The 18,005-nt window shown below is 35.6% G+C and overlaps 1 protein-coding gene across 11 annotated transcripts in view; it reads right to left on the bottom strand.

Moving 5' to 3' along the window:
- The window catches only part of Esrrg (estrogen related receptor gamma), a 593,548-nt gene that overhangs the window by 209,879 nt on the left and 365,664 nt on the right, over positions 1-18,005 (bottom strand). The window contains exon 1 of one of the 11 annotated variants that reach the window (XM_026387965.2): positions 16,451-16,628. The exons of 9 other annotated variants lie outside the window; for them this stretch is intronic. In XM_026387965.2, the coding sequence (XP_026243750.1) occupies positions 16,451-16,506 (56 nt within the window). In that variant the 5' untranslated portion in view covers positions 16,507-16,628. Of the gene's footprint in view, positions 1-16,361; positions 16,383-16,450; positions 16,629-18,005 lie in introns of those variants that run through there. One more of the 11 variants, XM_026387973.2, reaches the window with a different exon arrangement.

Below are 18,005 nucleotides of genomic sequence, written 5' to 3'. Positions count from 1 at the left end.
GAAGGCTCAGCTCCTGACTGCCCAGCCAACCCAAAGGGAAACAGCCCTTCGCATATATGGAGTGGATGAAACAAAAACATATTTTGATAATCTTTTGGTGCTGAAAAATATATAAGCTATATCCAACTGGAGATAATTCTTTGTGTTATTTTTCTAGTGGCATTTCTAAAAGTGTGCCATTTCCCTAACAAAGTTTGTAATCCTATAGTACCATAACACACACACAAAAAAAATAGCATTACATGTCAGTTGCGATTGGAAACTTGCAATGTCGTGATGCCAGGCTATCATGAGACAGCCATTCAGTAACATGTAGTATAAATTTTAATTGAGCATAAACACTTGACCACAACTCTCCTGAGATATTTCTGGCATGTTCTGATTGGCAATGGTACCATGATACTATGATTTTAATCCTTCTATAAACTTAACTGATGCCAATATAAATCTTATTGCCTAACTTCTCTAATCGTCTAATTATAAACATCTAAAAATGTGAAAGACAGTCATTTTAATGACCTGAAGCAAAGCAATCTGTATCTTCAAAAAAAAAAAAAGTAAATACATAAAACACCTGAATAAAATGCATCCACTTATGAGATGCTGCAAATAGAGAGAACTGCTTTGAATTCAATCTTCAAGTCCTCAGGCAAATTGAAAATCCCAGGCATTTGGGAACTCTACCTGGCAGCTTTGCAGGAATGCTGGACAAAGACAATAGCTGAGAGATTATCTCAAGATTAAGGGCAAGGTTTCCTTAAAAAAAAAAAAAAAAAAAAAAAAAAAAACTACCTTCAACAGTCATTTACTTTGATTAGAATGAGTTTACTAATTCAAACCTTTCCCTCAAAGTCAAACAACATCAACTTTCTTGAGTTCAAATAAATCCCCTTTGCTTTCTCTAAACCTGGGAAATACATTTTCTTAAAAGATCTTTGAAAACATTTTTTTCACTTCTATTACCATTCTAAAAGACAAAAATCAAATGCAATTAATTTCCACCATTCTAAGATTTAATGATAACTTTGATGATCAAATTTTCAAAGGCTTTTTAAAGAGGGAGAGTCCAGCCCACTTTTTTAGCTTAGAAAGCACCCACAAAGCCAGATTTCAAGGCGCTGGGTGTAAGGCCATGGTAGGTCCCTTGGCTGGCAGGATCATGCCTTGGGTTCAACCACAGCACCAAAGGGTGGTTGGGGAAGATGGGACTTAAGCTCCAAGACCCCAATCACATCCCTATAGATACAATGTAAATGTAAACTTCCTTATGTGGTCATAATGCTAACTTCACTTCAGTTCTACAAAGGCATAACTAGAGGGTTTGTATGGAAACTTGGATTTGCTTAAGTGTTACAGTGTTATGTAAACAATAACACTACCCAGATCCCTGAATTTATATTCTCAAGACTGGCTCCTGTTTAAACTGGAGACTTAGATATAAAAGGTCTCATTTTAAAATATTTTACATGCACTCATGATCTTTTTATACTTTCATGGTTCATTTCAGGATTCTAGTGCCTAAGACAGTGCCTGCATGCACTCAAATGTTTGGGTGATTAAGAAAATGCACATTTAGGCACTAAATTGATGACTTTAATGATTTTAAAAATTGCAAAGGAATGCATGCACCCTTCTTTGATGCAACATGAAAAGTTACTATAAGCAATCAATTTGACACCAGAGAGCTGGCAATATAAGGAATATATTTCAAAAATCAATCTTAAACTGATATCTTCTAAACCTGATTTCATTAACTATCATTAAGCTATGATCCCACAACACAATTGATGTTTATAACAGAGGTACTTAAAAATACTAAACAGAAGGGAATGGGCATTTTTCTGGCAGAAAGACACTAGAAGTCAAATGGTATTAAATCAATTTTGTAAGATAATAACTGTGAAATTAAAATACAAGTTTCAGAGTTTATATATTTCATAAATATTTGGATATTCTTGGGGATGTTCAATGTGCATTAAAATTGCCACAATTAATCTATAAGAAGTGTTATTTTTAAAATAAAATTAGTAGCAAAATCTTTAAAAAAAAATAACCATTTTAAAATACCAAACAGTAAATATAAGCAAAAGGTGAAGGATTTAGTAATTACTAAATTTAGCTTAAGCCTTGGGTATAAAGTGTAATAAAGGCAACATATATTACCAAGATGCTGCTGAAAAAAAATGATAATCAGAATTCTGATTTTTGACATGTCAGAAGTATTTTTAATAAGTGTACATGATATTATTGAAGAGATCCATCTTATATAACTGTTTATATTTGAACATATTTTTGAGTAATCAAAATCAGTATAATGACATTATATACACAGGCAAAAAACTCTGCACGTGTTGATAAAAGAGTTTGTTAATGTGTGTGCAGGTGTGTGTCTGTGTGTATATAAAATACAATTTCTCCAACTGATTGAATTGTTATTTCCTCATTTCAGACCTCTTACTGGATGTGACCAAGTCCCAAAGTTTCAAAATACAGATTAGTCTAAACCTAATACAGAAAACAGACATTCAAATTTTAATCTAATATATAACATACACTGGATTTAGTATAAATTTAAAAGAGAAACATGTTAAACAAGACCTATATCTTTCCTAAACAAAATACTGATCAAGTGACTCAGATGCCATAAATTTTATAAAATGTTCCATTTGCTAAACTCCTGCAAACCCCAATATTAACTGTGAATTTTTCTGCCAGCTTTTTAATTCATAAGTATGTAGTAATTATATCTTTAAAAATGGAGGGTTGAGGTGACATGTAATCTCTAATAAATTACTTATTTATTTTTGGTTTACTACTTAGGTAAAAATAAAAATTATGTCATGTAATTAAGCATAAAAATATAATGAACCAATCTATATTTTTTTTACATGGGAGAAATAAAGCATATTAAATGATTATCAACTTTTAATTTGTAAGCAAGGACAATATCTTTGCAATATTAACCCATAATTGCAGTTCAAGATTTACCCAGGTAATTTTTGCTTTATATTTTTTCCCCTGGAAGTTCTAAAAGGATTTTCTCCATAAGTTTTGAGCTTATAGTTTAAAAAAAGAAAGCCAGAATGAGGACAAGTTCCCTCTCCTGCCTCCTCCACTCCTAAACAGAGCCATTTACATAGCCCATTGAACACTGTTTAGTAAACAAGCAGTGTACAGGTCCAAAGTGGCTTCTATCTTCCAGTCCTGCAGTCCTTTTAAAAGCAAGGCAGGGGTTCTGTTTTTAGTACACACTTTGGTTCAGTGTTAATCCTGTTTTATGTTGTTCACACCTGCTGCTGACTAGCAGCCTGCTGATGGGTTGGGGCTCATGCTGCTCAGAGAAATCCCACTAACTGAGAAGCCGGACAAAAGCTACTGTACAGAGCTGGAAACAAAGGCTGATCTGGATCCAGGAGAAGCAGACCCCACAAAATCTCACCTCTCTTTTAAAAAATAAGGCTTTGATGTCCCAAGTTAGCCACCCACCAAAAAAAAAAAAAAAAAAAAAAAAAAATTCAACCAATTGCTGTTTTTTGACACAAAGACTAAACCCCATTGGGCTATTAATATTCCTGAGCTTTTTATGTCTTTTGGTAAAAGTGATGCAAATACAGCTTAGAAATGTCACTCTGATCAGGTGTAATATGTGAGCTACTGCTTTGTGTCCTTACCCAAAGAATCTGTATTTAAACATAATTAATCTAAAATACTCTATTGGCTAACCTCTTTATTCATGGATTTTTATAATCAAAAGGAACAGAGAATATACATAGTCTTCCATCAGTGGCCACAGTGTGGCCAGGACAGTGACATGTATGCTAAGATTGCTCTCCTCCCAGTGCCCCCGCGCCCCCTGCACCACATGTGCCTAATAGCAAACATCAAAAGGAATGATTTCTTTTTTGATCTTAGTACCAGCGATAAATCAAATTCAGTGCCACAGACGAGGCGGGGGGAAGCACTACTAAGGAAAAACTCCCAAGTCTGACAGTGGGACCAGTCAGAGGCATCCGCTCAATCAGGTTCTAGGAACTGATGCCCACCCTCCTCTCCAAAACGAGATGCAAGCTGTCGTGGGCTTACCCAGAGTGACAAGAACTTACCCAGTCCCGACGTGACCCCAAGTCAAGATGCACTCCACGCTGACATTTCCAGCAATGCCACCAGAGCCCCTCCCTCCAACTTAGAGCCAATTTCTTTCCTAACTGGGAGCCAGCTTCTGCCTGCAGGTGGGCACAGAAAGCTCCTATTGGCCCAAACAGGCAGCTCCTATTAAGGAGCTTCACATCTGGGGGGTCAAATGGTGGCTCTGGGATCATTTTACTACATCTCTTGAAGCCCCTTTCCTGACTGCAATGGTCAATAAAGCATGGACAGCTCCAGTGCCAACTCGGGGAGCTCTGCATCTGCCTACTCCACAGTGGTGCAGTTTCAAGGAGTACAGGTTTAATACTTCTCTGGGGGAAGCCATGAAAAGCGCTAACTAGCATAACTAGGTTCTCCTAACAAATGAATGTGAAGATGAATTATCTGAGGTGTTGGCATCTCTCCCCAATTTCCTTTGAAACTTTACCCTCTGCAGTGTGCTCTTTGGGTGGGGGTGGGGGGGTCAGTACTATTTCCTGACACAATGAGGCAGCTGTCTTGTTTGTGGCCAGCTCTTCTTCAGAAGATGAAAAAGCATACACAGATTCTCAGAAGCAGTTTAGTTACCACAGGACGAACACTAGATAAATGTATAGTGTTTTCAGTGTGTGCAAGACACTCTACTTGGCAACTACTGGTGTTAAACAAAAAGACACAGTTGCGAGAAATAAATATTACAATATATTTGCAATAATTATAGATAGAATTCAGGTGTTTCCCATAATCTGATATAACCCATCATAAAATAAAAACAAGTTATTTCCCACTTTATTATGAAATACGAAGAGTACAGAAATAAATCCAATTATTGGGTTAAATCCTATGAAATTGCTGATATTTGACTGCTTTTTTTGACCTACAAAAATGGCAACTTCATCTGATTCAACCTCATATAATTAGAATGACATTACCTTCCTTCCATGCCAAGAGGAAAAAAAAAAGCCCAATATTTTGACAGTTAATTTTATGATCCTAAATTTAACTTTTCTATTAATAATACCTCTAGTTTGGGGGAGGATTCTCTTTTAAAAATTAGTATCAAAATGAGAGAACTTATCTACATATATTTTAAGACTTGAACTTGAGCTGGGTGTGCAGTTCAGTGATAGAGCATTCACATAGCAGATGAGGCCATAGGTTAGAGCCACAACCCTCCCAATCCCACCCCCACCAAAAAAAAAAAAAAAAAGAAGACAAGTTTAACCTATTAAGGCCTTGAACACACAGGCCTTACTAGACAAAATCTCATTGCAACAGATTTTTTTTTTTTTTAAGTAAGAACATTCACATAGTCCGTGGAGTAATTAAAATACTGTGCACCTTTTGGGAAAGCAACTCAGCAATACCATATAACATAAGAGCAAAGGTTTCATTCCAAGTGCCAAGACTACATAAGGATGGAATATGACAGAAAACCTTTTCTTTGAGGGCCTGGCTGGAATGGAAATATGGATGATTTTTTTTTTCCTAATGAGTTTGTAAGTTTGCTCACGACAGAAAGATTTCAATGTATCAGATGCTTTCAGATCAAATGATATTTAGCATTTTCCATGTAGTACTGGTGACACGGTGAACACCCTCAGATAAGAAAGAAAAAAAAAATGAGCAGTCTTGATCAAGCTACTCCACCTGCTGCTGCCTCCCAGCGCTGCTCCTAAGCATGCCCACTTCAGAGGAAAAGTTAAGACCACCTTATTTTGATTATAGTGCTTTCCTGAGGCAGGAATTTTTATTTCAGTTTGAATCTTAAACCATTCCATTTCCAGCGATGCATTTTTATGTTTACAATTGACATCTTCATAAAAGAATGAAACCTTTGAGCGACAGCTCAAAAGCATGAAGGTTGCCTGCAGTAAGTACTTAAATTATTTTACACCTAAATGGAGCCCAGTTGTTTTTAGTTAAAATTTAATAAACCTTAAACTGATGACCTTTTTTTTTTTCCCACAGAAGGCCCCGAGTTGCAAAAACGAACTTTCCAATGAAATATATTTTAAGGAACTCGTGCTGAACAAAGGGCTATTTAAAGCTGAACGCTTTGTCAATTTATCAGCTTGTGAACATTCTGTTCCCGAATTCCCCACTGCTCCTGAATGTATAGAACGGTGGTGCCTCGCTTAATCGAATACTATTGATTCGAGTGTGTCACAGTGATCTCATTGAGAGTAATCAATAGTAATCCAAAATCAATCAATCTGCTCTTGCACTATCATTTATCAAATCTGAATACGCCAAATTATTTGTAGGCGTCAAATTACAAAGAAGAGAAAATGGTAGAACTGGGAAAGTTAATGGTTTATATTGAAAAGCAAAACCAATCTTTCTCTCTCTTTAAGGGGAGACATCTTAAAATGAACTGCTACTTGGAAAAATACATTTATCTTCTAGTTAAGGCATTCTAAATTTATAATTAATCTCATTCCATTCCTGAAAAAAAAAAAAACAACAGATTTCTTTTACAGTTTGCCAGTTCAGCACAACTGTTCAAAACTGAGTGATATGCCCAAACTTCCCACAGCACACCAGCATTTTATAAGTCTGATAAGCTAAGTTTCAAATGCCTGTCACCCATCTGCTGGAAAAACAAGGAGATTCGACTGACATAGGACATAACTGCATCTTCTAACATCAGAAATGATGTTTAATAGAACTGTAGTGGAAAAGCAAATGCTTAATTTCTCCAGAGAATGTCCAGCATAGATGTACCTGCTTATCAAAGATGCTGCTGTTGATGCTGAAAGTTCCTTTATCAACACATTCACCTGTAATTTAGTCAAGGTAAAAAAAAAAAAATCCTTCTATTCATTACAGCACATTTTAAAGCACCCCTCCTATTTAACTTGCATGAAAATAGGCCCAGAGTGTCTAAAACATTTACTTTTGCTAATGTAAAAGTGTTGGCATTTTACTGCATTCCTGATAAGCTGGTGCCAGTAGAAGTGATTATTCTTTTCTTATTCAAGGCCTATCAGCATTTCGAAAAGCTCTCTCAATCTTATCAGGTGTATGAACAGCACTGTTACTGAAAACAGTTTGTACTGCTCCTCTCTTTCTGCCAAGCTATCTGATAAACCCCCAACTAACTAACTGTATTTACACACAATCAAACATAAGTTGTATCTTCTATGCACTCTTGCCAGGTTCCAGTTTGCCATAGGTTTTTCTGCTGTGACATTAACTTAACAAAAATGTCAGCTGCGAGTATCCCAAACTGACAACAATCAAGAAAACACTATAAAAGCACTCAACTAGAATGCACAACAAACAGAAACAAAAGAAAAACAAATATTAAAAGTTGAAAACAATCTCTTTGGAATTCACAGGGAAAATAACATGTACTGTGTGTGCAAATATGGCTGAATATCATGCACTTACCTTTTTCCCAAGTAAATGATCCTTTAGCACAACAGATTAATAGAAACAGAAATTTTTTTAAAAAGAATAAATTGCAGAATTGAGGAGGGGAAGGTGTACAGGGAACTGTTTCAGAACTGAGCAGGCAATTCCCCCACATTTCGGATAATCTCAATGTGAACGCACAGAGGTTCTACAATGCAAGCAAAGTAAGACAATAGACAATATCACCGAACTTACCCCATAAACTGAAGACAAGATAGAAAGCAAGGCTATCACATATGGTGACCACATTCTCAGGATAGATTTTCCAATCATTAAAACCCTCATAAATGCTCTAGACATTAAAGTTTTGTTCACTATAAGGAAATAAAGAAATAAAAAAAATACAATTTGAGTTTTTAACCTTATTATTTTTCTTATTCTTCAGACTTAACCAACTGAATAGTTTAACATAAAAGTATAAAAAAAAAAGACCATCATCCAGATTAACATAGATATCTGTTCTCCATTTCTATCTTATTAAAAAATGCTCAAACCAGTTGGTGGTCCCTGGAAATGGGGAGACACAACCTCTTCTAGGGGTAGTACTTTGGAGCATGAAAAACAACAATGACATTTCTAGAACATGGGAGGCATCTGAAATTTACTTGGACAACTGGGTATCAACAAATTCCTGACCCTAAGGAAAGGATTCTCTGCTTGAGCTTGTGCACATAAATTGTCCATTTGTTCCTCACCTCCCTCTGCTGAATAGCTAGGAGAGAACAGAGAAAGGCGGCCACATGCTCCCACCTGAGCCCAACTCCTGATGCTGTCTAGACTCCAAGAACAGAGTGAGCCTTCCTTTAGATGTGTAGAGCAATAAGATGAATTAGCCAAGTGTGTAGTTCAGTACAATTCAGCTGACGGCTGCTTTCCCATCTGTGACACTATGGTGCCATGACTGATGAGGCAGGTCTCATTCAAGTCTATGGATAAAAGGGATGCTTCTGTCATTTCACAGGACCCAGCACCAACTGTATACAGTCACTTTCTCACAGGAAACAGACGTGGTGGTTCTCATCAACCATGTACACCTTTCTCTTTTTCTGATCATCAACAGTTAGTTACAATAGTCCTCCAAATACCTGATCTGGATATTGTTTAATAGACTAATGACTGTAAAAAAAAAATATCAGTACGTTCTTTCACTTGTGGAAAAAAGAATGCAATTTAACATGATCACCTAACTTTTTTGGAGGAGTGAAAATACTACAATAAGGTGGAATTATGGAGGGCAAGGGGCAATAGACTGAACAACCTCACATTTGATTTTTTTTTTTCTCTTAAAATTTAAGTATCCCAGTCTCTGTAATTGTCTACAGGATCTGCTAGTTTTGCTAACTCTGGACAAAATTTTGGCATATATGAGTAGACTGCTTTAATACTTTTTTTTCAAAGCAAAGTAAATTCTTATAAATATTGTCACATATTAGCTGCCTTGAAAAGTATACCTTTTAGAATGCTTCAGTCCTCATTGTGAGTATTAAAAGGAAAGAGAATATATTTAACAAGCCCTTTGTTTAAATTCTCAAAAGCCATTAAAAATAAGTAAAATTTTTCCAGAGTAGATTAAAAAGGAATTATCCTTTGCCAAGATATAATTCTGATCAGGAAGGGAAAAAAATAGTGTGTTTCTGCCTGTTTTTTTTTGTGCATAAATTCTTGCTCTATTCTTGATTTGATTTTTTAAATTTATCTCTGTCTTGGGGATGGGGCAATTAAATAAGCCACACCAAAAAAAAAAAAAAATGATTTTGTTTCTTCCCCAGAAAATGTGTGTAAAGTGCAACACAAAGCAAGCTTTTCTTTCAAAGTGAATCCGCACCCTCCCAGATTCTCCACTTCTTTAAGTTTTTATTTGTTTCACAAATAAGAGCAACTGAGGTTTACCAAGTCAGAGCCTTTGTTCTAACATCCTATTTTACTTCCAGGGTGGTAGAAAGATTTGAATGAGCTTCAGTTATACAAAACTCATTATTCCCTATGCTCTCTGTATTCCTACAGTTAGTTTTTAAAGACAAGTAAGCAAGCAAGCTGGTTTTCATTACACTTCTACCAGCCATCAATCTCTGATATAATGTGAGGATTTATTGGTAGCTTGCCTTTTACTTAGTACCATCTTTACCAACTGTTTGCGGAGAAGGTGTATGATGAAGCAAAGTTAAATTGACATGTCTGCGATATGCCTGACAGTCCTCAGTATGCCCAATATTAATTTGTTTTCTTTGGCTAGGTAAGTGCTGCCAAAGCATATTACACATAATCTGTACTTCCAATCAAAATGATGAAAGGTATATATGTAATTTTGTTTCACTCAAAGCAATATGAGAAGGCACACAGGACTGTATGTTACAAAAACAGCTTTTTATAATTAAAATAGAAATTCAGTTTTCTTTTTTTTAGAATGCAATCTAAACTTAAGTAGATGCCCCATGAGTTTGAACACTATACTAAGTACTTATGAAATTCTGAATGCCAAAAGCTGGTGTTTTCAATTACTATACTGTGTGAAAGAATTGCATATAACTATAAGTTGTATTTCTAATGGTAGTGTTGTGTTACATATCTACAGGCAGATGCACATATGCACAATTAATGAACTTTAATTGAGCAGTGATAAACCAAATTTTTAAAAACTGTACCTTTCTTTTTATTGACTTGCTTTAGTAGGTTACCTTCCAAATATATGTGCCTCACCATAAATTTAAATGGCATTTCATTTGAAGAAATCAAAATATAAAAAGCAAGTTTCCTCCAAACATTTAAAAATATTTTTCAAAAATTATGGGCAGGATATATGTATCTAAAGGTCTAAACCCTCTCAATTCAATGGTTTTAGATACTTCATTATAAAAATACTTATATATAAATATATAAAATACTTAGAAATATTGTTCATATTTGAGAAAAAGAAACATCTGTACTTTGGGAAAGAAAAAGCAGGGAGGAAAGATGTGTTTACTAAAACTGAATGGAAATTATTTTTATTAGCTGAGGTTTCCTAGACCTTAGAAATTATAAATCTAACAGGAACTTGAAACAAGAATAAAAGGCCAGGTAAATCCTTCAAAAGACAGAAGGCAGTCTCTTACCACCTTCAGATAATAGGGGAGCTAACTTTGATCTGATGGGTGGTACAAAGAAGCAGTTAGCACTTTTTTAAAAACACAATAGCAGTAAATTTGCTAAAGTGTTATGCAAACAAAGGTAGGAAATGAATCTAGGAATTTAAACAAAAATATAAAATGGGACAAAAATAAAAGAATAGAGCAATTCTATAAGTGTGTTTTTCCCAAAAATCAGATTTACCAAAATAAAATCAGAGACCTCTAGACTTACCTCTTAGAATCAAATTAAATCATTGTGAAATCTATGATGTATTTTATATAAACGTAATACTTATTAATTTTACATATTTGCTTTTAGCAAAAGAAAATAAGCAAATGACATATTTATTTAGTGTAGGCAAATTAAATTCACATTTTGCATTTTTTGAAAGCTCCCATGCTTTGCATTAAGATATATTTGTCAGGCTCAATTGTACAGGGAAAGATGTTGCCAGAAGCTAGTTCAAATTTTTTTCTTGGATATGGGCCCAACCCATTAAATGATACATATAATATCAGTAGTTTATTTCCTACTTTACAGTTTATTTATGGTTACTATATATTCAATACATGAATGAAAATAATTAAAATTATTTTAAGTCAGAAACAAATTTACTTACTAGGTTACCAGTTACCTGTCTAATATACAGTTGTTAAATCAATTCAGTTTTAAATTAGACTTGGTAAATACCTGAAATAGTAATTCCAGGTTACAATTATGTCTGGCAAATGTAACTGACCACTGATTAGTATTTTGAGATCTACTTTATTATACAAATGTACATGGACAATCTTAACAGCACACCTATATGCTACAAACATCCCTTTCCCCATATATATGCATATTTCACACGCATGTTAGACATGCACATGAACACACTCGTGTGTGTATCCTATCTACTGCTTTGGATTTTAAAGTGCCATATGTGTATTTATTTTAATAATCATGGTATAGATGATTTATATCCAGATTTACATGGCTCTGGAAATAATAATCAATGGCAAAACATACAAAATGCAATAAGAATGTCAAGCCGCAGAGATGCTTGGTGTCATCCCTGCACTATCAAATACACACATAAGTATGATTGGAGAAAGAGAGGCTAAATATTTCACTGTCAGAGAATGTAGAGAACTGCAATTCATTTCTATCTCATGTGCTTTAGGACAATGACAATTTAATACAATGCCAGTGGATGTAAAAGAGATAAAAACTGAACAAACTGGACCAATGTAATCAAAGATTTTCTCCAGAGAGCTGCCAAGGGCCAGAGCTCATATGCACTTATAACAGATCAACATTGCATTGTTTCTCTTGCCCATGAATTTGTGATGAAGCAAAATTCAGAGCAAGGCTTATCTGCTGCATTGACTTTAAAGTTCGATCACGATACCTTAAATGCTCTCCTCTTCTTTCTAAATGCCAGATAGCTGGTTCTAAAGTTTATGTGATATTAATTGGTTTCATAAAAATCATTGCTATTAATTGCCACTTGTATGAAAGTATCAATCATAAGCATGTATTTTAATATCTCGTATAAAATAATAAAAAGAAAAACCTTCAGTGCTGAGCGTTACTTTACCAGTAAAACAAAGAAACATTTTGTTTAGTCACTAGCCGAAAACAAATGTTGAGGAATTTTTCACAAGTGATACAGACTTGAGATTGGGCATTATGCCTACCTTCCAAAAGAACCGGCTCCTTCTTTGTCTGTAATTCTGGCAGGAGTGAGGTATTGTGAAAGTATTGTTAAATAGAATCATAGAGAAGTTAGCTGCCCTCTTTGATGAATAGCACCAGGTATCTAAAATTAATTGCAAAAGTATGGCCCGGCTAATGAGATGGTCCTTATCTTTTCTCAGCACAGGAAGCACAAGTATTTTTCTGCTGGCTCAATATTTTACAAAAATGCCTAAAGTGTTATTAACTAAATAAAAGACTGATTAAAAGACCTCAAAGATACAAATTGTCATAAATTCTGAGATCTGGAAAGGGTAGAGTTAAAACTGATTTCCTACATTATTTCCTTTTTAAGCTTGAATTTCTAGTCTTGTCTTTTTTTACTTTGAAAAGAACAACAACAACAACAAAAATCTTTCCTCCTATTAGCATTATTAAGAGCTGAAACACAATTTCATTCTTCATGATGTGGTCAGTATATATATCACAAGTCAGATTAAACCAAAGAAACATATCAAAGGCCGTCAATTTAGAATATATTAAAAAAAAAGAACAATGATATCTTATTGGGGGAAAAACACTAGAAAAATGATCATCCATGCAAGAGAATTAATGGATATCCACAAGGGCTTTGCTAATAACATGGGTTAATTACCGCTGCAACACACTAGGCTCAGTAAATAAAGCAGCAGTGCCATAAACACATTAAGATGAGAAACCATCACTATAAGAAGAACCAGCCAACACCATCACCCTTGCCTCTGCCCAGGAAATGGAAAGCTGTCTCCCTGTAAAAGGAGGATTTTTAAACTCACCACCAAATGTGTATAAGGTAATACACAAATACCCTAACACAAAGGGATAGTAAAACATAGGTGCCCATCACTAACTCACCACTCCCATGTAACATTTATTCCATTAACTCAAGAACACTTTTTCCCCCTTACTTCAAGGAGAAAAAATCGTATGTTACATAACAGACATCGTCTGGTTCTTTCAACTATATATAGTTTGGGACATGTATTATGGATATTTAATTCTTAGAAAAATAGAATTGTTCTGTTCAATTTACTGATGTAAAGATTTCAAGATTCTACAGCTCCAGAATGCTCACCCCTAATTGCTGCTGGTTGTCACTTCTAGTAATTTACAGAGAAATTGTCTGAAAACACCACCTACCTTTTAAGGCTGCAGGTGTTTTTAACAGATAATATAGAGAGGAAACAGGAAGAAAAGCAATAGGAACTCCAAGTCTGGAGTTGAAGTATTCTTTCTTAGAAAAATAAACCTGAAGTATCTGTTCATAGTTCTCAAATAATATCATATCTAAAGTGACTTGGGCAGACTCCTATCTTTCGTTCAAAGATAGTGTCCAATCTGACTTAAGCTTTCTCTTGTTGTTACTATATAGATTTTTTCCTTCCTGTCTATTTTTATCCTGTGTATTTTGACATTATAGTATCACTTTAGAATAGTTGCATTTCAATTAAGTTAGCTTTTAATAACAAGAGTTAGAGCAGAGGGGGGGAAAAATCAAAACCCTGAAACAGAAAGAGTGAATCATATAAAATAAAACTTGCATTGCCCCGAGCAGGAATCTTAAAACACGCAACTGTTAAATGTTCAATGTCTGGATTTCAATGATCAGGCTGAAATTTACTAAACTGCTCCCTCTTTGCCTTGTCTGTTTTGGAGGGTTTCAATTGCCTTTCCTTCTTCCAACAGCTGTGACAACTGTTAAAACAGTCAGTAAAATTAAGTCCGCTCTATAATCCTGTAGTCAATGTTACATTTTAATCAGAGGTTGAAAGGGATTCATGTGATGAGCACACTCATTTAGAATGATTAGACTGACACATATGTCAGAATGAGCAGATATATTATTTTCATCTATTTATGCTATCAGCTATTACTGCTATTAAATGTGAAACAAGCTTTCAAATGTTATGTTCTTTAATGTGCTGGCACATGTCCTAAAATTTAAAAAAAAAAATAGTTAGAGGCTAACATTCTAAGCTCTTTAAATGGTGGTCAATAAATTGTATGAATCTTTTTAACAGCCTCCAAACCAGAAACTGTCCAATATTCAATATTTTCCTCTCAAACTGCATAACTCTGGTTTCATTTCTATGTATACACACACGTGATGGGGTTTAACCGAGTACAATTACTATGAATATTAATAGCATGTATAAATTTTGTGGTTTATTAATTGAGACAGAGAGGCAGATGCGTTGCTTAGCATTGGATCTTTCTGTCTGTCCAGTGAACCACGTAACCATCAGAACTGCATCCAGACAATAAATCTGTATTTTTAAAAGATGACTTTTAATTGAACCAAAAAGAAAGCTAGTTTGAATCTTGCGCCAAAGCCAAAAGGACATGTGCCCTGATTTCATTTAAATGCATCTGCTTTAAGAGGCTTATCTAAACTAATTATTCAAATTAGCTATAAGAAGTTAAATTCAAGGAAACTACTCTTAAAACAAGGTTCTGGGAGGTTTTGAAAGTTGATTTTATTTATTTATTTAGGAAAAAAAGTTCAGACCCTGGGTGAGCTTTAGTAAGGCATTCTTCTGACATGAAGACATTTCAAATTCTGGGATCCCACAGTCCCAGGTGCACTAACCTTCGGGCTACAGTTGAGTGGGCAGTCCTACCTTTGTTTATCTTTCATTTTTATTTTCATGCATTTTAAGGTTGCTTCTTCCCTTGAGTGCTTTCAAACGGATGCAAGGCAGGCTTACAATCTTTCAGTTCTTCCTAAATTCATCTCTGGGCTAATATCTCCTGTGTGAGTGTGCATGTGGGTATGTGTGAGAGTGTGCGTGTGTGTGGGCGCATATATATGTGCACGATCACACACACACACACACACACACACACTCTTACACTCAAACATCCAAGAGCAGTCACTGACACTGCCAGTCACTTTTCATCTCTTACTTAATTACAAAGCAATGCAATATGCAGTCACTAAGGACAGCTAGTGGACATCCACCTATAATGCACTACCTCATCTTCCAGAGTTTTATATTTTCTTCACAATCTATAGAGAGAAATGTTTGCCAAGAGCACTCTTTTCAGAATTATAACAGTTGGTATTACTGTAATGTGAAAGCAAAGCAATATAACTGACTCAACAGAAAGAGAGATAAACCAGTGACAGCTCCCGTGATACACTAATATTTTATCTTAACAGTGGGTTGAAATTAAGTTTATGACCTACTCATTTACACAAGAATGCCTAATTTACTTCCCCTACCCCTGTTCACTCCCCCCCTCATCTTTAATAATCTAAATATACATTTCTAGTGTATAAAGATATTCATAAATACGAATTAACTGCATATAAGAATGAAAGTACTTTTCTCTGTTTTCTGGACACGATATATGAAACATATCCACAATCTGAGCATTGTCTATTTAAGGGGAAAATTTAAAAGTCACGACTGTTTCTTCTTTAGTTTTTTTTTTCCCTTAAATATTTATAATGTGTGAAAATCTCATGTTACTTAATGGACTGATTTGTCAGTTAAGTGCTGACTTAACACTAACCATGCAAATAACATTATTCTAGCTCTGAATTGCATAGGGCTAGTTTTTAAATTGTTCTCTGAAGGAGAATTAGTAAATGTGCAATTTTGCTTCTAACTCTTCGCGGTAAGAAATGACAGGGAGCTGAAAATATCTGTCAAACTGCAAATACATAAGAGGCACTCAATAGTATAAATCATTTTGAATATTGTATTTTAAAACATCTTTCCTTGGGAAAATGGGTCCTAGTAAAAGATGCATTTTAACAGTTCGCTAAGCATTTGTGCCAAGTGCCTATTCTTAGCACCTGAATAAGAAGTGACTGTCACACAGCTGTTTTACTGACAGTCACTGAGCTTTGCCTCAAAGGTAACATTGTAGTCAAGAGAACAATTCTCGACTTACTGAATTAGGAGATCACCCTCGACACAAAAGGCATAAGACAGACACAAACAAGCACTCGTGTGCACACAAAATACCCAGGGCATTACCTGAATCAGTGTGCAAAGATACATTCCGTTCACCCCACACGCACTCACCCCCACGCTTGAGTTCGAAAAGGAAAGAAAAAGGCACCTACTCTTCTTCGTAGTGCAGGGAAAAAGATTCAGGAAGGCAAAGTTCTACCGAATCCATGTGCGACCGGCAACCATTATTTGTGCACCCCAGCTATAAATCAAAGTTTCCTTGACAGAGCACAGTGCAATTAACACAAATGTTCTCCTGGTGACAAGCCTATGGGCACAGCCAGTTGGGACCAAAGCTCTCACACTCTCCTAATCAAGGACTTAAAGCCCCGATTGGAGCTTATTAATATGAAGTAGGGCTTTACATATGCAGTCCCACCGGCCCAGGCGCGCAGCCGATTGGGGGGCCTCTGCCCAATCAGGAGGGAGGCGACGGGAGGCTGCACGAGCGAGCGGAGCCAGGCAGGTAGGCTGGGTGCAGAGAAGGAACTGAAGGGGGTGAGAACTGAGAGTGGGCAGAGGAAAAGCAAGCCAGGACGGGAGCGAGTGAGATGCTCCCAGTAGATACCCTGGGCTTTTTTTTTTTTTTTTTTTAACCCTCTTTTTATTCCCCCGCCCCCCTTTTCTGGGAAGCTACAAAAGAAACATAACTAACTTAACTCTCTAAGCACTGGAGGGATTTGTCTTTGGTTTTCTAATCTAAGATCTATTTCGCTTTGAAAAGAAGAACTCACGCAGACTCTCTCAGTTTTAATATGGGCAAGGATTCTGCGGAAGGTAGAGAATTAAGTTTGTCCTGGGGTTTGGTTGTCTGTGTTATTAGTCCACCGGGGGCGGCGGCTTCTATAGTGTTGTACTTTCTCGTTTCTTCCTAATCGTGTCTTTTCCTGCTGTCCTGGTATATAATGGGTATTTATTTTTTTTTTTTTAAAGACATTCTTCTAAATCATTGGAGCTTGTGAACTGGGATCCTCGTCTCTAAGGTGAAATGCAGTTGTACCCAACTATAGAATAGGAAATAGCTGGTAACAGTACCATTTAAGAGAATGCTATGTAAATTACGTTAACATTTCTATACCTGCTCCAGGGTACTCTGTATATAGATATACAATGCACAGTCTTTCAAAACAAAGGTAAACAATTGTGGGACAAATTGGCCCCTTTAGTTTCCAGCAGGAGTCTGGGGTCTGGAGGGTCTTTAGTATGCTAAATGTACCCCAATGTATTTTGACAAAATAAAGACTGCAGTTTTTGAAGGAAAAGCTTTGCTGTACACTGCATGAAAAGTGCCCTTAATTGTGTACTATTTCAATATAAGCTTCCTAACAAGGAGACATATATCCATATATAGGATTTTACCCCAAACATTAACCTTTCAAATAAAACACAATGTACCAATTTACGTATTTGTTTTTATACATAATGTATACTACATGCTTTTTAAAAAAATCAACCCATATTTTATAAGACTTCACACAACCTAGTCACTATAAGAAGAACAAGTGTCCAACAGATAATAATTTACCAAACTCTGAATTCTCAGTCAAAAGTATTGGGGGAAAAAAAAACACCAAGAGAATATAAGAGGGAAACAGGGTTTTTCCTCTTAAAATCGTGTAGAGTGTGTTTTTAATTTCCATATAACTGAGAGCAGGCTTAGGTTCTATT

This window comes from Urocitellus parryii, chromosome 9 (genome assembly GCF_045843805.1).
Source record: "Urocitellus parryii isolate mUroPar1 chromosome 9, mUroPar1.hap1, whole genome shotgun sequence".
NCBI classification, from domain to species: Eukaryota; Metazoa; Chordata; class Mammalia; order Rodentia; family Sciuridae; genus Urocitellus; species Urocitellus parryii.
The sequence above is the reverse complement of the archived record's forward strand: the minus strand, read 5'-3'. Positions and strand labels throughout refer to the sequence as shown.